At 38.7% G+C, this 21,720-nt stretch overlaps 1 protein-coding gene across 2 annotated transcripts; it reads right to left on the bottom strand.

Annotated features, from left to right (window-relative positions):
* Window positions 1–4,533: 4,533 nt before the first annotated feature.
* LOC139944570 (heparan sulfate glucosamine 3-O-sulfotransferase 6-like) lies at window positions 4,534–21,434 on the bottom strand. 2 transcript variants are annotated; one of them, XM_071941617.1, is made up of 3 exons: window positions 21,327–21,434; window positions 8,129–8,730; window positions 4,534–7,410 (listed from the first exon to the last, which is right to left on the bottom strand). In XM_071941617.1, the coding sequence occupies exons 2-3, from the start codon at window positions 8,674–8,676 to the stop codon at window positions 6,765–6,767; spliced, it is 1,194 nt and encodes a 397-aa protein (XP_071797718.1). In that variant the 5' UTR covers window positions 8,677–8,730; window positions 21,327–21,434; the 3' UTR covers window positions 4,534–6,764. The 2 variants fall into 2 exon arrangements, with proteins under 2 accessions (XP_071797718.1, XP_071797720.1); XM_071941619.1 differs by lacking the exon at window positions 21,327–21,434 and adding an exon at window positions 20,977–21,137.
* Window positions 21,435–21,720: the final 286 nt, after the last annotated feature.

Here is a 21,720-nt window from a genome sequence, read left to right as displayed (position 1 = left end):
GGTAAAGGGCACCCTTTGAAGAAATTGTAAATTTCTACTGTAGAGCATTTCAATGGCACCAAGGCAATGACCAGGGGGCATGGATGCAGTAACACCAGTAACAACAGTATAAACTTAATGTAAGTTTGGCTGGTAACCGGTTTCTTTTATGCAATACTTTTCTGTGCTTAGTAAGTTTTTGTGCTTACTGGCTTTATGAAATTGGGCCAAGGTCTCGACTGTACCCATTGGTACATCTACACATTCCACTTCCCTCCACACCTCTAACAAACTGCCCAAAACCTACTTTTTACAAAAGCTACATACTGTTTAAGATAGGGTTAAGATCCCGTCAATTCTTTCATGCAACTGCCACTTAACCTGTCACTGTGAATAATATTTACTCATCTTTAGAGGTATACCATTAATTGCAAAAAGTTTTTACTATTATTATTATGATTTATGTACATTTTTACAAAACGAACTACAGTAATACCCGTTTTTTTTAGAAACACCACAATGTCGAGAGTGAACACGATTTAAAACGTCGAGAGACTGTATCATCTCTGAAAATTCCCCAAGTGAAACATGTCACTTATAAAAATTCTAAATGATTCCAACATGGATAATTGTTTGTCTAGAACCTTATAACAAATGCTGACGGTGGTGTTAACGATAGTCAAGGAACCCAACTATCGCATCAGTTAGCAACTGATCTCTATACTGTCAGAGATCAGTGCAAATGTAGCCTCCGTTTCATGTTCGTTTCACAAGATGGCACACTCCTGTTTTATCCAATACAGGTTTTAAAATTTTAGAATACCCACTTTGTCAATTAATTTCCCTTTCAAATGAGGTGTTTTTTACACTTGCAATGCTTCCAGTGCATCAATCATTAAAGCGTGTATTATGCAAAGACCATCACTGAAAGATTACATTCTTTGCCCAGGAGATACTAAGACGGTGTTCTTATTCACAGCCACACTGGCTGGTCTTACAATGGCGCGAACATTGAGACCTTACACACCCGTATCCTCAGACACGAAGATGTAATAATGAAGAAACAAATATACATATTCCACCGTCTGTCAGTAAAGAGGGGGCGATGAGGAGAGATTTTAATCTCACACATATTAAATTTGATAACAAATAATTGCCGAGGACTCTTTCATGAAGATGTTTTGTTCATTATGAAAGCGTGTCAAATCGACATGCCCCCGCAAGGATTAGATCTGTTCAGATAATTTAAATGCAGAACTTTCCAGCGCCGAGCGTAACTAAGTGCCAAATAAGGCATTTTGAAGCATTTAGCCAATTTCCGCCCATCAGTAGTCATTACATGTCTCCCACACACACGCCACAGCTCCGAGCTAAATCGTTCACCTCGATCAAAGACATAATACAGGATCAAGTCTTCGCCTCCTAGCAACCGATTATTAATATAGCCACCCTTAAAGACTGGCAAAAGAAGCCGGGTTAGTAAACTATTTCCATAGGAAATATAACAGCTTTTTATCTTTATAAATATAAATTGGTGGTAAGCATGAAAAATAAAAACTTAATTTAAATTAATACAACCTGAAAAAATAGAACAAGAAGGGAAGTTAGTATTTCAACTCCTTTGGAATAATGAGCCTCTTAAATCACTGTTAAAGGGAAGGTATACATTTGATAATCACTCTTAAAATTAATGGCAACACAAATTGTTGGTTAGACGCCTACGTGTACAGCAGCTTTCAAGAGTATAGTACGTTGAGAAACATTTCACTTTGAAGTATGTCAAAAGATATATCAGTTTTTATCCCCCAAAATTAGAATCTAAGAAGTCTGAGCTACTAGCAGTAACGTTTCTTTTTACCGACTTGTCCACAAGTCTACCTATAACTTTGTGATCCATTGAAACTACAATTAGGTTAACATACTTTGTGATGATAATGACGACACCAAAATAAGAAAATTAAACCTAAAACCTCAAAAATACAAGCCTGAACTGGGCACTTAATTTCACAACCTGCTTTCCACAGCACTTTTAGTGAGGGGGCACAACCATAGTTAAATCTGAGAAACAATTCATGCATGAATCATTATTCAGATTTAATTGTCTTTTACTAAACCGTATTACTTCAAAAGGGAATCCTTTCTCAAAATGTTTTATTAAATCAACAGCTGCAGTGCCTCTCACCAGGCAAGTTTATGCAGTCTTTCATTTTTCAAGTATTTTCCTTTTGATGACCCTATGTTCGTTTCAAAGAGCACTTTTGGTGCAATGCCCAACTAAAGGCAGTGGACACTATAGACTGTGCAAGTCTCGCGCAGATTTGAACTTCCGGGACCATTGTGGTCCCAACCTTACGGAGTTTTACATTGGGGAGATTTTGTTACGTCCATTACTTTAGTTTAATGTAGTTTATGACCATAAAAATGACATATGTTGTTGAAAATGTAATACTAATTAACAACATATATAAGAGTTAAAATAAAGTCAACATAATAACGAAGAAAAACCGATATTTGAACTTGACCTCAGGTCAGGTTACTTGTAAAAAATTAAGAATTTGTGCCCATCTCCGATCACGAAACTTACGCAGACGCTTGTTTTGGCTGCGCGGGGTGGAAAGCCTTTTCATTGGCCGCTTAGGCGTCGGCTCCCTCTTTAAAATGCGTTTATCTAACGCCCTTGCGACCATCGTGCGTCCGCGTATAAACCAGCTTTCAGTAGTTTCACATTCGGGCGTAGATTTACAAAAGGGGTTTCAAATCATTTAAGATCAAACAAACATCCTTGTCCCAGAGTTTTACTTTTGTCTATACATAGACTTTAACCGATAATTGTGTATTTGTTTAAAAAGCTAAAACTAATTTAAACAAGCTCTAATGGGTATTTTTGTTGTTCAGATTCGGCATTAAGAAAAAATTTAAGCAAAGATTTGATTCATAAAAAAATTAAGTTCTTCAGTTGGCGGGTTTTCTCGCTTCGGTGCGCGCGAGACTTGCACAGTCTATTGGTAATTACTCAAAATAATTATCAGCATAAAACCTCACTTGGTAACGAATAATGGGGAGAGGTTGGTAGTAAAAACATTGTGAGAAACGGCTCCCTCTGAAGAAGTGACGTAGTTTTCGAGAAAGAAGTAATTTTCCACGAATTTTGATTTGAGACCTCAAGTTTAGAATTTGAGGTCTCAAAATCAGGCATCTAAAAGCACACAACTTCGTATGACAAGGGTGTTTTTTCTTTCATAGTTATCTCGCAACTCTGACGACCAATCGAGCTCAAATTTTCACAGGTTTGTTATTTTATGCATTTATGTATGTTGAGATACACCAAGTGAGAAGACTGGTCTTTGAAAACTATCAATAGTGTCCACTGTCTTTAAGAAGCCAAAAAGTACGATGGAACGTACCTGGGCTCCTACATGATAACAAGGGGGTCTATTCAAAGGTTAAATTATACAGGTGCGTAACTGCAAGAATTCACCTGTAAGCAGTGTTGTGAAATTTGCGCCCTGGTCAATTTCAATAAAAAGATAAACCCGAGATGACACTTAAAATATACATTTACCAATTACAAGCTAGTAAAAAAAAAATCCATGTTTACAAACACATCCATCATAAACAACATACATGAATAATTATGTACATGAATACTGTGGGTTATTACTTGTTCCTCTTCAAAATAAGAGGTCACAAAATGTCAAGAAATGTTTGTCTTTTTGAATGAACTACTCCCCTATATATAGGTCAACTTTGAACAATAGTCTTTTAGAACTTTGTATGAATACAAATGCTGATAACCTGGGTTTGTGAATGTTCTGTTTTCCCCAAACAATAAATTGTATTGCACCAAGCCTCCACACTTGACACTTCATATACAACCCATTGTGCAGATTTCTTATAAATAAGTATCTTCTCAAAATTTGATCTCTAGGCACCGATCTATTTTTTAAAAGATCCGATCAAACAAAAAACAAATCATACATTTTTCTGTTATAAAAAAAAAGAAAGAGGACTGAAGATTTAGTTTCTTTGACCTACAATTGTGGTATTCGAGTTTGCAAACAAGGTTTTAACCTTTTCTTGTGAGTTCCATATCATTGTACAAAACAAACACTATCTGTTATCCCCCATGGCATGTTGTTGCAGCAAACTCTGACACTGTGTAAAAGTAAATACCTGTGAGCTGACTTCGTGAGTTCTTACAAAGCCTTTGACAAAAATGTAGACCTAAATACTTTAAAGGAACACGTTGCCTTGGATCGGTCGAGTTGGTCTTTGAAAAGCGTCCTGTAACCGTTTGTTATAAAATCGATATGGTTAGAAAGATGTTGTAAAAGTAGAATACAATGATCTACACAAATATGCCTCGAAATTGCGTGGTTTTCGTTTTACCTCGTCGACAAACACGGTCGGCCATTTATGGGAGTCAAAACTTTGACTCCCATAAATGGCCGACCGTGTTAGTTCGCGACGTAAAATGAAAACCGTGCAATTTTGAGTGATACTTGTGTGGATCATTATATTCTACTTTTAAAACATCTTTCTAACCATATGCATTTCATAACAAACGGTTTCAAACGCTTTTCATAGACCAACTCGTCCGATCCAAGGCAACGTGTTCCTTTAAAGAGTCGCTGAAGAATAGTGTCAAACTTTAACCAGTTAGTAGTACAGCCAGGCTGACTGCCTGAACACGTGGCTTGAGCTCAGTTCAAATTTCCTGCAAATTTGAATGCTCATTTTTCGCTGTGAATGTTTCGCAGGAGTTGTGCCCGAAATATTTGTTGCAAATTTGTGACGCTGAAATTTGTATCGAATGCTGACTTGCACTCCAATATAAAGACATTGACAAAATAGTGTTTGCCAAAATATAGGGCTGGATAACTCAATTAATGGAGCACCAGTCCGTTAATCTGGAGGTTGTTGGTTCAAATCCAGCTGATAGTAAATTGTTCTTTGTTTAACCCTTAACTATTTAAATTGCTTGAAAACAATGTTTAGGGAACAGTGACAAGGCGTAAAGCACGGCATTTGGCTAGTATCTGTTATTATTATTGCTAAGCACAATTTTTCTTTGCTAAGTAAAGAATTTTTCAGAAATTGAAACAATGATTCATGATTCCAAAGTTCATTATTTTTCCCAATCAAAATCTTGTCCACAAAACGGAAAGTGTCTTAGAAAATCCACAGTCTCCTATCCACTTTCATTTCCAATTAAATTAAAAACTTTTAACCACAATTACAACAAAAATTACGACAACTCATTAACAAACAATCAAAGGTTCTTCACCGAGGCACTTTGAAACATATACTTTACAACTTGTGCAGAGTGGACTGGACAATCACCCCTTCCACGTATGTACAGTCAACTAATGAATTACATAGTAAACTATACAGTGGAACCTATATTAGACCTTGACGACAACAAAACAAAAAAGAGTGACTTAAACAAAATGACCTCTGATCCATCAACCATTTAAATAGTTATAAAAATGAGTTTAAATACTGTACAAGCTGCACCTAGTATATTTGACATCAAGGGGTGCAGTGTGCCTGTAACAAGCATCCGGCTACGGCTAGAGCTGTGTACTGTAAGCCAGAGCCGTAGCCAAACTCTCATTTCAGACACTTTCTTAAAAAGACTTAAAACAGTCTCAGAATAATCTTTAATGATGACATTTTCAAGCAGATGGTGTGTTTCTTAAATATGACAGGGATAATTGATTCTTCCCCTGAAAAAACATTGATGTCTCATAGGTCTATAGCTTTAGTAAGATTTAGTTGGACTGCAATTGTCATGTTAAGAATTACTTACACTGTCCAAATCTGAATCTGAATTTTATAGTCGGCAAAGAATCCTTATGGAAACATCACACCAACTTTTTGTTGAGAAGACAATTAACAAAATCCAGTTTTAGATGTGGGAGGAAAACCCCCGATAAGGAAATTCCACACAGTCGAGCAGGGACTGAGAAGCCCAATTCAAAGCAAGGCTTCGGTTATTGTCATTCTGATGTGCTTGTTCTTAATTTAAAGCTTTGAAGACAAGACTACTTATTCTCTTGGAAAAAAACCGACTCTAGAAAATTCATTATCATATAAGGCCTGATTAATTTATGGGAGTTATTGAATACTAGGATTCCATTGTGTAATTCATAATTAAAAAAATTAATCCCTCTTTTATGAATTACCAATGCTGTTCCTCTTCTCTTAAACAATTAAACATTCACAAAATAGAATGTTTTACACTGCATACATTTCAAACTGCACAGACTCCACCAAAGTCTGGTAACTAGACCTCTTTGAATGGAGTCAGTACTGCATAGTCTTCACCACCGATTCTTTACATGAGGCACCGATTCAAACGACCCTTTTGCATAAATGATTATGATGTCACTAGCTATAACAGCACCCTCAACGAGGTCTTAGGAACAACCATGTTTCCGTGGTTCGAAATAGCGACCTCACAGAGGTCAAATAAACAACCACAATTGGCTGAATGTTTCGCCAGGTGTTTACAGTCAAACATATTTACATGTACATTGGTCGAAACAGTGCCCTAACTGAGATCAAAGTAATCAGCCATGATTGGCTAATAGTTGTGGGTGGTGTTTACACGCCAAGCGTGTTTTCGATGCGTGACCTCGGCGAAGGCAACGTGAGTTCTTGAGGGTCTCAGCAAATATCTTAAGGTAAAGTGGGGAAACCTTTAATTTTCAATTTGCATGTAGAGAAACTGTGGTGCTATCCCCTTGGACACATTGAGCATGAAAAACAACTTGACATTTTCATAACCTTGCGTGTTTTGAAATCGTTTCGCCGTCCCAATGGAAGTTGATTCCCGTCATTTTGTAGAATTTCTCATTGTGCGGTCTGAAGAACTCTTTCAGGCAATGCAAGACACGTGTATCAACCCTCTGGTGGGGGCGCCCTTTGTTCTCCCCAAGACACTTCACGTCTTTCTCCCCGTCCACCTTCAAGCATGGGAATCCCTTCGTCGTGTTGAAGACAAACGATTTCTCGGTGATGGTTTTCCGGATCTGCAGGAACTGTTGGACCTTCTCCATCTCTCGTCCCGGGGTCTTTACCAGGTTCTCTCCATTCACAAACAGAAATTGTTTGAGCGGGAAATACTTGAGCCAGTTCTCCAGATACTGGGCGTAAAGGCCGATTTGTATTGCACTCCATCTGCTGTCTACCTTGCAGCTATTGTAGTTCAGCATGGCCTTCTCTTCGAACGGCGTATTCTTACCTTTGCTGAGGGACTGGGCGTGATCTGAGACGGCTCGTAGGACGGGGTTGCGGAAGACCACCAGGAACTTGGTGTCCTGTCCTAAGCTGCGTTTGATACGGGCTGGTGCCTCATCGCTGACAAAATAGGAAGGGGTTTTCTCCATGGTGATCTGACTCGGGTAAGAGTACGGCATTGCTTTTCTAGATCGGAGAAATGAAACAGGTGATTAAATTTGATATGCTACACTATTTTTACTGGCAATTAGGCAGCAAAATTCGCCTTTAGGGAAATTGTCACCAAAGAATGTTTGGATTTTGGATTGACAGTGTACAGGTGTGTGACAGCTGGTTTATTGAGAACAGATTTGGTTACATGGGTTCTTGTTAACCTTCATCATGGTGCAACGATCTTGCCTCTCTTCTATTCGACCCACTGTAACCAAACCGAAGCTGAAAGGAAAAGATAGTCTGGTTCCTTTATCATGATGTGAGAATTGGACATGCCACTGTCCCCGTTGTAATCAGATACCTGACACAAATGACCATAGCATGAAAATGGTCTATTTCAGACTCTCCGAAAACAACCGAGCAATGTAAAGGTTCACTCTTTCAGGCCTACCTGCTTCCTTTTTGAAAAGGCAAGGGCGGGGCACAAAGGCATTTTCTCCTTGGTAAAGGGCACCCTATGTATGAGGAAATTGTAAAATTCTACTGGAGCATTTCAAGAGCACCAAGGCATCAGCCAGAGGGCACGGAGGGAATCACCTTTGTTGCCTCCTTAAAGTACCAGGCCGCGTAACCTAATCAGCTAAGTGCTAAACACTGTCCTCAGCACAACAGAACTAAGTAACACACAAAATATGCAGCTGAAATTTAATGGGTTGCAGGTCCTTCCAAACACAATATAAAATATTCTCACCTGTACCAATCCATGCCTCTGTCAAAGTGTCGATCAAAGAAGTGCAGCTCCTTCCCGCTAACCACCACCTGAGGGTTTCCCCGGAGGAACTCAAGGAGGGCCCTGGTTCCACCTTTCTTAACCCCAATAATGATAGCCTTTGGAAGCCGCCTCTTCTGCTCACCCTCCAGTCTTAGGGGCGGAGTTTCCTTCTCCTCGTCCTCCTCGTAATCCTCGGTGCCGTCGCTACTCGAGGAGCTGCTGAGGTCCTCCTCAGTGGGGCTGTCCTCGAGGGACTGCGCCCGAACAAGCTGTCGATCAAGAGGCTTGGCTAATCGCACCTGCGTTTTTTGCAGCCTTGTCCCAACAGTACCCGTAATTCCGTTTCCATCCGCCTGGAATGCCTTGTTGTGAGAGTTTGTTGTGATGACCTCGGCGTCACTCGCCTTGTCACCAAAGGAGCTCATCGAGTAGGCCGTGAAGGCGATTAGGCCCAACGCAGCGAGGATGAGGGCTTTCCTCCGAAAGCGCCATCCGACATTCTGAAGGCTGTCTGTAGTGGTGGACATTTTATGGATCTGTCATAGGTTCTCTCCATTCATGTACATAACGAAAAGTTGCACCTGTATGAATTAGATTTAAAAAAAGTTAATAACTGAAGGTGACATATCATTTTTCTGAGTATTTCCGATTTTAATCCTCCAAACAAAGATAAGGTTACTAAACTTGCAGTTTGATTGAACAGTAAGTTGTCAAATAATCAACAATGCAATCTAATTCTGTTGACTTTACCCCCTCGATCCCCTGCCTTGCCAAAAAATAGGGCCTACTTATTGTGTATGACTGACTATAAGAATGTAATTAATTTCATAAATTTATTACATCATAATACAGGCAAAGTATTCTAGCTGCTAGAAAAAAATACATTTAAAGGGCGGTCTCCAAGGTCAGCATGTTTTGTGGTGCACTCATTTTCCCAATAGAGAGTCCTTTAAGAAAAATTTTCATTTTGTGTATGATACTCATTCTGAGCAAAGTTTGAAACATGAAGTCATTGAACTTAAAATACAAATGGGTCGGTACATTCCAAAGAAGAATTTTTGTCAAAAGGTCAAACTCAATGCTGTTTTGATTTAAAAGCTATCATCAACATTCAGGGGAAAAAACCTGAAAAATACTCTATACCTACAAAAATGTACAGACGATTCTTTCTGAGAAGGGGGGTTGGGTGGTTGGGGGGGAGGGGAGTTGGGGGGGAGGGGAGTTGGGGGGGGGTTTGGGGGGGGGGGGATTCCCGGGTTCGAATCTCACTGCATATTTGTAAAAGCCACTATATATATATACATGTAGGGCTTATCACACATTAGAGTATGGTAAAGGTAAAACAGAATTATCATTTGTTATCCCTAAAACAAATATTATATCTGATGGAGAGTTTTGATGCTATGAACAAATAATTTTTTCCACATGGCCTAATAGCAATCATGCATTTCATTACAATATAAGCTAGATTGATTGATGAGGTTATACAGTGAATGCAGCAAGAGGCAATTCTCATAGGATGGGTCGTTTGTGTCTACTACATCAAGTTCCTCTAAGATAAATGTCTTTAGACATTGGACATTTGTACAGGCATTTACTGTACTCCACAACGACTCTTCATACGATAAGAACATAACATGTCGTGGCCGAACAGTTAAGAGCACCGTACTTAAGCTACAATCCCGGGCATATCTCGTTGGGCCCCCCTGCCCCCTTTCAATGCTGGTTCCAATTGCCGATCTTCTTCTGAGTTACAGTCAGCATTGAGCGGGGAGCGGGGAGCGGGGGAAATGTTTTTTATTGTGAATGGGAAGTGCACATGGAATTGTTTTATGTAACGTTAGGAATGGGTGGCCCAAGCATTTTGGCCGGGATTGTAGGGCGTTTCTGGTCAGCAGAGTGTGGGTTTGAACTGTGTTGTGGCATTTGTGTCCTTGAGCAACCATAATTGATTTGTCCATTTTTCTACACTACTGGTAGTGTGATATGGTGATACGAAAAGACCCAAGAAAACACCTTGTACAAGGGTTAGGGGTTTATCCCCATTGTTCGTGGTTCCCATACATGTAGCCAGCACCCCTTTGCAGGTTTCCTCCTGGGCTCGCAAACTACAGCTTGATAATTGTATACTTGGTTTCATAACCAGAAATTAATAACCAATTATATCAACTGTGGTGATTTTAGCCTTGCTACTTTGAAACCTCCCAAACCGGAAACATGTGCATGAATTGATTGATTGATTGATTGATTGATTTTATATATATTTATATCCAAGGCAAAGGGATCAAATGTCATAAAAACAAAATAAAAACAACAACATTTTGTTGCAGAGATTCCTAGATACTGAAGTCAGATCTATTTCCCCAGCACAGCTGTCATTCTATTCACGCCTCTATGAATGCATTTTGCAGTCAGTCATGCTCCATCAGGGGCTTGCATTGCACTCAGGACTTTTAACCATATAGTAAGGACATGCTTTAACCATGCTTTAACATACACACTTAGCACACTGTTCAAGTCACAAACCCATGACAGGCCCATGCCACGGGTCAATTTTTGAAATGATGGAAACAGGTGTACAGGGACAACCAAGGAAAAAAACAGTTTATTAAAACATGTCCCACTCGGTCAGAAAGAAAAAATTGAAGCCAGGATTTGGAGTCCCTTCATTTGCAAGAGATTGCTACTTTAACGTATAATGTAGATATCAATGCGGTGGTTTATGGCTTGTCAAATTCAACCAGGCTTCAACAATGTTAATGAGCCATAGGCCTATAATTCAAAGGTAGGGGTACGTCAAATGATCCCCCAAAAATATGTGACACCCCACGCTGAAACCTAGGCACAAATCGGAAGTCGTGAAATGACATTAAACATTGAAGACAGCAAGTCAGCTTTGATATTAATGTGATGTATGATGTAACACAGTAAGACATGTTAGAGCATGGTTAGAGTAGGAATGAAACAGTTTGTGTTGAGAGGTAGGCCCAAATTACAAGGTGTTATTTGAAAGCTCTTCTTCTGAACATTTTGACAAGCCAGAGAGAGCCGCAGAGTGTGCCTGTTTTCGGGGATGGAGTGTCATAGTAACCTGAAACCTTCTTTTGATAAAATTGAAACACAATTTCATAGGAAGCGATCTTAACTTAAAGGTTACATGCTTCAGTATACTTCGGTTAAATGACCCCGAAAAGAAAGTGTGTTATTTTTATCCGAAAGCCTACTTGTTTTAAATAAAGATGGAATGATAATTTAATAAGCATTGGGCAAAATTACTTCATCTGAATTTTAAAATGCAGGGGACCTAGAAATAAATTGAAAAAGTATTTTGTAAAATTTGACGCCCGCCACCAACTTTGGAAGTATCGGTGGTGTCCGTTTGAATGCACTGCCCTCAATATATGTCCAGAGATGCTGTCGCTAGCATAGAGGTTTGACATTCTTTTTTGAAAATTATGGGACATTTATTTACAGATATCTTTGACAAGTAGGTACAGTATTCAACAAAACCTTTCACATGTAACTTTTATTGCAGCTTTTGCCATAGTATAATAAAAAATCTCACAGCAATGTGCAATACATACATTAAAAACCAAACCTAACTTTATGCAAAAAAAGTAAGCATAAACGCTTTCCAGAATACGGCTACATGTACCAGCTAAAATACAATAATGTGTAAATGTACCGTCTGTGACTGTTTTCCTGCTTATTTTTGCTGCCAGGCAAAAATTACTAAGAAACATAAATTTCTGCCAAAATTGGGCCCCAAGAGCTGTTGTCCCGAGAAGACCGTCTGTCTTAGGTCTTAACTCTACTGCCATGTGCGAAAATATGTCACTAATTTTTTAATTATCTTCAAGCCTGATGCTTGACATCTTGCACAAGCAATAAGTCAGTATTTGTGAGGCAGAGTAGTTATATGGTGGTTTCAATATAGCCTGGTACAATGACTTGCCTTCATCACAAGTGATCGCTTAAATTTGAATTCCTCAGACTAGAGACAGTTGCTACACTTGGAGGTAGGAAAAGTGTATACTATACATGTCCAAGGTTTGCAGGCAAGCTTTTGCGTAGCTGAGAAAGAGACGACCAAAACCCAAGTCTGAGCGTGTATGGCTAAATGGTAAAGTGCTTTACTTTTTTTGCCCATCCAGAAGTTGCTAAACAACAGCTTGCCCAAAACCATGTGGCGTAGCAACCATTTCTTGAGGCAGTGAAATCTAATTTGATTGTCATGACCAAGTCATTGTATTACACACTATTTGAAACCTAACATGCAAAAAGGCTCAAAATGACTCAATTCATTAAAATATGTTAGCTGAAATAATAAAGGTCTAAAGTGGATTATTATTATTTATTATTGTTATTTTACTTGCCATAACAGTACAAAACAAAATACAAGACAATATACCCGAGATGGGCAAGGGACAACAAAAGCAAATACATACTATGATCCGTAGATCTGTTGCCCCACATCTGGGGTACACAATAAAATTAATATAGATTTAACATAATATAAGTATACAAAGCAACAATAAAAGCATCCACCCTCATGGGCACAAAAGTGTGACGTTTGAGGAAACTGGGCTCAATTTAAAACATTGTATGAAAGAAAGTAGCCCTACATGTATCATATATTTAGTCCAAGGCTCAACATTTTTGGGGGGAAAATTCACAAGACCACAGTGCGATGTGATATTTTTATTATATTGTTGATGTTTACATTTCTACAGTTTATGTAAGTTTTTGTGCTACATATATTTTATTACTGTATTTTAATGTGCAAATCGAGAAAGAGATTTTCATGCTGGGCATGATGAATAAAGAATTAAATTGAATTGAATTAACAATGAAGGGAATCCTGTGATCAATTAAAAGCTTTTTTAAGATTAATTTACCGAGTACAAAACAATAATGTAGCATACATGTACATAGATTTTTGTAACAATTTCAGTCAATTCAATTCAATTAAAAACGCCCTACTGTACCTTCATTTCAATCTCGGTTTCTTCCAAGCACACACACTTCTCACAAGAAGAAATGCTTTTCAAATGGTTCACACTTACCGAAACTAATGTACCCAGTTCTTGCATCTCAGTCACTTTCATACAAAACAAGGAAATTTGCTTTGCTGTTTATGCACTGAATTTTATAACAAGGACTTTGTTACATAACCGGACCATTCATACTGTACTGAATACATGTAGCATTCATGAATACCGTAGTGTTCGTTGGTGAATAGTGTCCGTTATGCAAAGCAGCGGTACTACAATACTCGACAAGGTTTTTATTTTAGCCAGGACTTGGTAAAACCATGGAGGTTGAACTAAAAGGGTGTCCAAATTTGCTGAAATGGCATTATTAACATACATTTAAATAGCAGATAAAACAGGGTGTCCAAATTTAAAATTAAAGACACTGGACACTATTGGTATTAATTGTCAAGGACCAGTTGTCCCACTTGGTGTATTTCAACATGCATAAAATAACAAACCTGTGAAAATTTGAGCTCAATTGGTCGTCGAAGTTGCGAGATAATAACGAAAGAAAAAACACCCTTGTCACACGAAGTTGCATGCTTTCAAATGCTTGATTTCGAGACCTCAAATTCTAAATTTAAGGTCTCAAAATCAAATTCGTGGAAAATTACTTCTTTCTCAAAAACTACGTCACTTCAGAGGGAGCCGTTTCTCACAATGTTTTATACTATCAACCTCTCCCCATTACTTGTTACCAAGTAAGGTTTTATGCTAATAATTATTTTGAGTAATTACCAATAGTGTCCACTGCCTTTAAGAGGGTGTCATTACTGTCATCAATGTTATAACTAGAGTTTGGTCGAAGGGTGTCCAGATTGTTCATTACATTACATGTACATATATAGCTTACAGGGTACCCACATTTAGAACAGGGGGGGGGGGTCCAAAAGAAGTCCAGGCACCCCTCTGGCCATGCTCTGGCAAACACTGTACATTATATGTACATGTAGTACACGCCTCTGTATCAGTCACAAGCATCACTCAATGCTGACAGTCCGTTGACACCATATTTTGATAATGTGCATTGAACCGACCAGTTGATGAATCATTTTCTCTTTTCTTCGTTTCATTTCAAATGTTCGATTTGATTGGAACTTTACATGTAGGCCTACATTACATTATAATGTGCTGTTTATAGATGACATTAGTGACGTCACTGATTGTTCATCCCATGCTCAGAGTATTTCAAATATCCGAAACAGCTTGTGCACAATCACATCTTAGTTTGTTTTTTGCCTTCTTTCTGTGTGAAAGCACTGTGATACATTTTTGTTGTAAGAGCGCTTTATAAATGCCTTTGTAATATAACAGTATAGTATTGAGAGTGTGTGAGTGCATGAGGTACCTTCAGAAAGTCCTTTCACCCCTTTGCATTGTACAGAGTCCTGGTAGGGCCTACATGGTTTTTCCTGGCCTCACAGTAGCACTACACTTTCCCAAGGACCCCTGGTTGTACCTTAACGTCAATGTGTGGATTCAGTCAAAATAGCAGGTACAACAAGAGGGTTTACACACCGAGGTCTTCCAATACTTGTCTTAATCAGTGGCATAGGGAGCACAGCTTGACTTCTCTAACGTCTTAACTATACTGGGACAACACCGTGCCAAAGTCTCAGACCCATCTCCCCGCTGGGATGTTATGCGCAATCTGCTGGTGGCAAAGTTCTAATTTATCACATTTTTTTAAATTAGGGATTTGGGTGGGTCACTTGTCCCGGTGGTGGGCGATGATTACATTTTGTCTCGGAACATGGTGTGCTGGAATTCTTGTAGTAACTTCTAACCTTGTTCAACACGGTATGTTCCGAATTGTTGCATTCAAGTCTTTTTCCTGTGCGATACTTTTTAAAACCATGGAGGGCATTTATGCATCCATGGTTATATCATAGAGTTCCAATGATTACGTTAAATGTTCCTCAGCCCAATTATACATGTAGCGCATGTTTGCCACTAAAACCAACAAAATACAGCTTAGTAAAAGTATTGGATTACAAACTCAAATACCAGGCCTACATGTGATGTAAAGTTTCTGACTGGTTAGTTCCCTATCCCATTTTTTGCCTAACTCCTATCACCTTGAAAATCAAGTGCAAATAAATACACGAAGGTGATGTTATTATGATTGTAAAGGTGACTGTAGATACACACAGAACAAGACCTTCATTGTCAACACAGTGTGTGATTCTTAACACTAAACCGACTCACCTCAATGGGCATTTTACTCATGTCATAATTCCGAACAAAACCCAAACTCCCATTCAAGCCAGTCAAATCCCCCTAATCCAACGTGCACAATGACTGCCTACTATCACAGAGCTTTTCTCATGGCTACTACAAACTCTGCATGCAAGTGTGAGAATATTTCCACCATCACTACTATCCTATCAATTCACAAAATTCATTCCGCAGGGACAGGGGCACGTTTTGATCGATTTTACTTATAATTTTGGAAACTGTAATAACATTTGTCGTGGGTCATGACTTCATTCCAATAAATCGAGGGGGGTTAGCCTGGTGTACTGTCCCAGTGTGCCAGTAAAGTATTTTCATTGCTACATCACATACCTACCTGGGTTTATGGCATGAAAGAAGTGAGTGACGGGCAGTTAAAACCAGTAAAAATGTCATGGAAGAAAATTTGTTACTTCATGTAGTAGGTGGTCAAAGTTTGATTCGAAAAATGTAAACCTGTTCAACCAGTGGCACACTGTGCTAAATGCACACGAGAAGCCATGCACAAAGCAAACTGTGTGAATGTACAGTGTGTGCCACATTTTTTGGAGGAAAAGTTTGGTGCACTGTGGCAAATTTGTTTACCTATTAAAAAACAAATGACTGACAAGCAGGAGGTAAACCATTATAATGATTAAGCTTACTAATGATGGGTCAGCAAAGTATGGAACTGATTGTAACAGCTATCCAGCCATAGAGGCTATTCAATAATTAGGATTTCAGCACAGTAGACTTTTTAAAATTAAAGGTACGGTAATGGTTTGGCTTTAGTCAACATTAAATGACGATTTATCTAGGCAAACTATTGAAAACAAGATACGAGAAAAGTCACCAAAATCAATATTCTTTATCTCCGATGCAAATTTAACATCTCTTATATCGTTGCGGTACCCGCTGCCAAAACATAGAATTCGAACTGCCTCTAGCTGCCGGGCAACCTCGGTAGTCTAGTTGGTAAGACACTACTCTAGAATTGCAAGGGTCGTGGGTTCGAATTCCACCCGAGTAACATGCCTGTGATATTTTTTCACAGGACTCGGGAAAGTACTGAGTATACAGTGCTAACACACATCGGTGTATGGGTATATTAACCAAAATCAATAAGAAAAGTCACCTTTGATAGTTTCAACTTGTTGAAAAAGAGCAAAAACTGTCAATGGTATTTGCATTTAGAATGTCAAATCCATCCACTTTAGTGAAGAGACAGAAGGTAACAACCACATAAAGATCTCTAGTCCAACATTCACAAACGAATGTCACAGACATTCGAATCTCTCCAGAAGTCGTCTTGGCTAACTTTGGGGATTCATTTGAATTAGAATCGTAAGTGGAAACTTTCTCAGGGTAATTCATACCCGAAGGAACCGTCTTGGGGGATATCTGTCAGGCTTCTCATGTCTAAGGCTTTGTTATTTGAAAGAGCTTTGGCACCAAGGTGTTTTCTCCTTTGTAAAGGGCACCTCTTTGAGGACATTGTAAATTTCAATTGAAACATTTCAAGGAGCACCAAGCAATGAACAAGGGCATGGAAACAATTGCCTTTGTTGCATTATACACGTTTGGTAATTGTCAAAGACCAGTCTTCTCACTTGATGTATCCCAACAAAAAGCATAAAATAACAAATCTGTGAAAATTTGAGCTAAACTGGTCATCGAAGTTGCGAGAAATTGATGAGAGGAAAAAAACAGCCTTGTTGACACATTTGTGTGCTTTCAGAAAGGATTAAAAGACTTCTATTCTAGCTAGAAGTCTTTTATTATTTTAGTGAGAAATTACGTCTTTCTCAAAATCTGTGTGACTTCAGAGGGAGCGGTTTCTCACAATGTTTCATACTATCAACAGCTCTCCACAGCTCATTGCCAAGTAAGTTTTTAAGTAAAATATTTGTTTTGAGTAATTACCAAACGTGTACCTTCCCTTTAAGCCAGAACACTGAAGAGAAATCCGGTTCAATTCATGCTTTGGAAAGTGTGTGTTATCACTGAAAATCACTGAAAATTTTCAAGAAATCAGGCCACACTAAATGGAAGTCTTTCGAAATTAACTAGATTTCTGATAACCTGTTCCCAATGCTACATTGTGTACAAAAGTATAAATGTAGAGCTGCCCTTTATATTTGTTGAGTATCATTTGTGTAAGCTACGCATATCCAAACCAATTCTCGTTATCTTTCATCAATAAAAGTCAGTAAGTTGCCCCCTGGCATGACTGGAGATTGGTCCACCTTTGTGTCTACAATTCCCTCAACTTCAGCCTAGAGGGATGAATCTCCATACTGAGAAAATTGCTTTTGGTCTCGTTGGAACTTAAAGGTGGGGGGAAAACCTTGGATGTTCGGAGGGGGAGTATTGCCAACATTGTTGAAGGGTTCAAAGGTCATCCGAGATGACTGAGATTACTTGAACACTCCAATAACCTTTTGACCTTCCAAAACTAATCAGCCAGTTGAATCAAAAATACTTGTAGCGTATGCTTTTCATTTAGGCTTTAAATCCGTATTTCACAAGGATTACCGTACATTCTGCAGCCCTACACAAAGCACCCACAGGATTTGCCAAAGTGCCCTCTGTACTGTTTAAATACAAACTTTCACCATAAAATGGCTCCTACCAGAGGAAAGTTGGTGTGCCCCTTCAAGAGTGAAGTTCAAGGCTTACTCTAGTTATGAAAGGTGGACTCTAGAGGAATTAATAACCTGGTTGCGGACATTTTTGCAAGGGACTTATATTGTCAGTCTGTCATGTGAAACTATCCGGTGTTTATTTTTAGAAGTCAGGCATAACTTGTGAAATTGGTCTTACCAAGCGAAACATTTCTGCTACTGTTTTAGTGTGCGTCACCCTAACAGTATAAACTGGAACGCGTCGAGTTTTAAACAAGTTAACTGTACATCATCATTTTGATGATACCAATCCCTGCATTGTAACTGATAACCAACTGAACTTGCACTCTTGTTTCATGAAACATTGGTCAATTAGTCTACATGTACCTGGTGTCGTGTGAATATGTGAAGTTCATTTTTTACAGATCAGGTGTTGTACTGAACTACTTCAAGGACAATGGTAAAAATTGTCAGCTCAGTGCTACAAAGGTCGTTAATTGAAATAGCATACTTTTAAAAAATCAAAGGTCATTTAGTAAAAAAAGTGCATTTAAGTTTGAAAGAATGAATTCTTAGCCAAATCCACAATTGAATGTTTTTCTCACAAACCATGTTTTGTTTGCCAACAATTGCTTTGAAAACACTATGGATTGCTGTCTTAGAGTGTGTTTTGAATGATCTAAGGCCTATAAAATTGTATTACCTAAATTTTTATCAGTTAGGTACAAATATCAGACCATCATTTTTAAAGAGTACTTGTAAGTACTTGCTCCTCTCGAATGACATTCCGTCTCTGAAAGGGCAGGGCAACTTCCATATTGCAAAGGGCAGTTTCACTTTGGAAATCTTAAAGTCCGTAAGAAACATAACCCTGTAGGGGGCACCAATGCCAAGACCAGGGACAACAGAGGCCATGACCTCATGACCTTGCCTTCCTGTAATTCCAGGCATGTATAAAAGCTTGTCTGAGGAGAGCAATTTTAAATAGCACTCCTTAAAAATTATTAGGGGCAAAGCACAATTTTATTCACAGCAGGAAATGATCAACACATCAGTGCGATGTGGTGTTTATTTGCGTTTGTTTATGTCAAAATAAAATCAAATAAACCGTGCATCGTCGTACCTATGTCATAATCAAAGCAAATAAACACCACAGTGGTGTTACCTGCTGGGAATATGTAAGAAAAATACCAATCCACCTGTCCAATCCTATAATCCGGTGCAAGCATGAATCATCAGCAAGTATGTTCAAAACTAAGCATACATAGATGGCCAATCAGATATTCATAAGATTGTTTTGGTTTCACTTTTTTTATACCCAACATTTTCAGCTCCGCTGAGTGAAAGTATCTCTGTCCTTACTCTATGGTCTCAGTAACACTAGAAAACAATATTTCCCTCATTTTGAATCAAGTAATGTATTTCAAGTACAATTCATTAGTAATCTACCGACTTCATATTAAGTACTTCTCAGTAGGCTACAACAATGTAGGCATTAAGCATCAAGTGGTAATTCACAACAAGGAAATATTTTTGCATCTCTACGTCTGTTTCACTTTCTCTGTGGCATTAGTCCAACAAGTGAAACAGAACCACCATCATATAAAACAAAACTCTGAGTGTTCACCTTTATTTGTTGCATTTATATTTGTATAGGCGCCCCCCTTTCTTTTCTTGTTTTCCCTTTTTTTTTTGTGGGATGGGTGGTTTTTAACTGTGGTGGGGTTTCAGGGGACATTCTTTGTGGCAGGACGGCTTTGTACGGTAGAGGTGCTGGTCACCTGTTCCTCCTCGCCACTCACTGGCTTGGTATTTTTAAGCTATTTTGATTCTTTGTTTCTTTATGTATCGACTGTATATTTATATTTTTATGCCAGTGTAAAGTCTAATAAATCTAAACTAAAACTATAATGCACAATGCCTGACCCAGTAACTGGGGTGCTGTATTTTGAAAAAAAGGAGTACAGCGCCCCTGTTTTTTTACTGGGTCTAAAACAATGCCAGGCCATACTTCACGGAAGCGACGAAGGCAATTGCCTAGCCTTGATTATCATAACCCCTGGTAAATGTCAGAAGAGTATCTTATTATGTAGGAATTACACAACATACATTATTTGTTGTTGATGTGATGAGTAAAAAAAGCGGTGGTCGGAATCAACATCTTTTCCAGATGTATTTAAATGACTCATAGCCCCTATGCCGTAATGCAAAACATAAGTTGGCGGTTCAGCATGTTCAGTGATTGATTGGATGTAATTAAACTATGGACAATCTGGAGTGCAATTTCCTCTGCGATAATTGTATGTATCTTCTGTTGAGGAACAATTAATTCCTTTGTTACATCACAGAATCTTATTGAACAGCCAAAATGTGGGATAACTTTCCGGATGGCGCAACCACTTTTTCACTTATTTTTACAAAAAGGGATATCTCATTGAGGTAAATTAGATACTATATTATTTCATATCGAATGAAAAAGTGGTGGCGCCATACGGACATTTTTCCAAAATGTGTGGTAATAATAATTTAGTGGTTGCAAAGTAAGCTGCTGCTATCTCCATATTGCTATGCCACACAGCATAGATAGATAGAGCAAGGACCAGGGCCCAATTTCATAGCGCTGCTAAGCACACAAATTTGATTAGCATGAAGCTTCTCCCTTGATAAAAACAGGAATGCCAACCAAATTTCCACTTGATTTTCAGGGCAAGCAAACAACAGCTTAATACCAGTGAGAAAGCAACATGCAACAAATGGAAATGTGGTTGGTAATTCTGTTTTTATCAAGAAATAAATTTCATGCTAAGCAATTTTTTGTGCTTAGCAGCTCTATGAAATTGGGCCCAGATATCTTTGCTTTTGCACACACACTGACACGGCAGTCACTTCACACAGTTGAGTTTGATTCTGGCTGCTGGAATGGAAAACGATAATTAAATTCCCTATAGCCAACCATTAATTTGTGTCCAGTATTTCTTAAGCACTTCCCACGGCATTCGTAGTCAATGGTCATTCATCCAAGGCCATGGCGGAAGACAGCCCGTGACCACCCGCAATGTGGACAAACAATCTACGGCCACAACACGGCTGGGCATATATGGCGTGATCACGCGAAATCACGCAATGGACATGACGGTTAGTTTTTCACCCCGTAGCTTTCCCACGAAGTCTCCCTGCTCGTCGTGCAACCAAAATACAAGCGTTCAATATGTGCCCAACATTTGCAACCATGCACCTTTTTTTCACTCGTTATACACTCGATTATCTTGTATGTCACATAACAAAACATGGGCAGAAACTCACCTGTTTTACGTGGCAATTGCATGGAGTATTGTGGTCATCATTGTTAGGTAATCTTGAGCGGTATTGTTGTGTGTAATGCTGGTCATCAAAATTGTACACACAAGACGTGTATTTTTGTACGATTAGTCAATCGTTTGTTGTGTGTGTACCGCGCCGCCGCAGATTGACTGTGTACATTATTATTGTAGAGCGCCCTCTGTTGGTTACTACTAATCCAGAGACGACTGCATAATTTTATTTAGTAGTTTCAGCCCACTGGTATTATCATAATGTAAAACCCATTAAAAATGTCAGAATTTAATCAGCGTTCTCTTTATGGAGATTAAATAACATATTGTATTTCTCACTGAATTTTAGCTTTGGTGGAACCATGGAAAACCTATTGCAAAACTGC

The sequence above is a fragment of the Asterias amurensis genome, chromosome 11, assembly GCF_032118995.1.
Source record: "Asterias amurensis chromosome 11, ASM3211899v1".
NCBI lineage: Eukaryota > Metazoa > Echinodermata > Asteroidea > Forcipulatida > Asteriidae > Asterias > Asterias amurensis.
The sequence above is the reverse complement of the archived record's forward strand: the minus strand, read 5'-3'. Positions and strand labels throughout refer to the sequence as shown.

Bases quoted from the DNA above. Each gene is read 5' to 3' on its own strand.
- LOC139944570 (XM_071941617.1), bottom strand. From the start codon at position 8,676: ATGTCCACCACTACAGACAGCCTTCAGAATGTCGGATGGCGCTTTCGG. The intron at 7,411-8,128 runs GTGAGAATATTT...TCTCCGATCTAG, and splicing joins AGAGGCATGGATTGGTACAG to AAAAGCAATGCCGTACTCTT.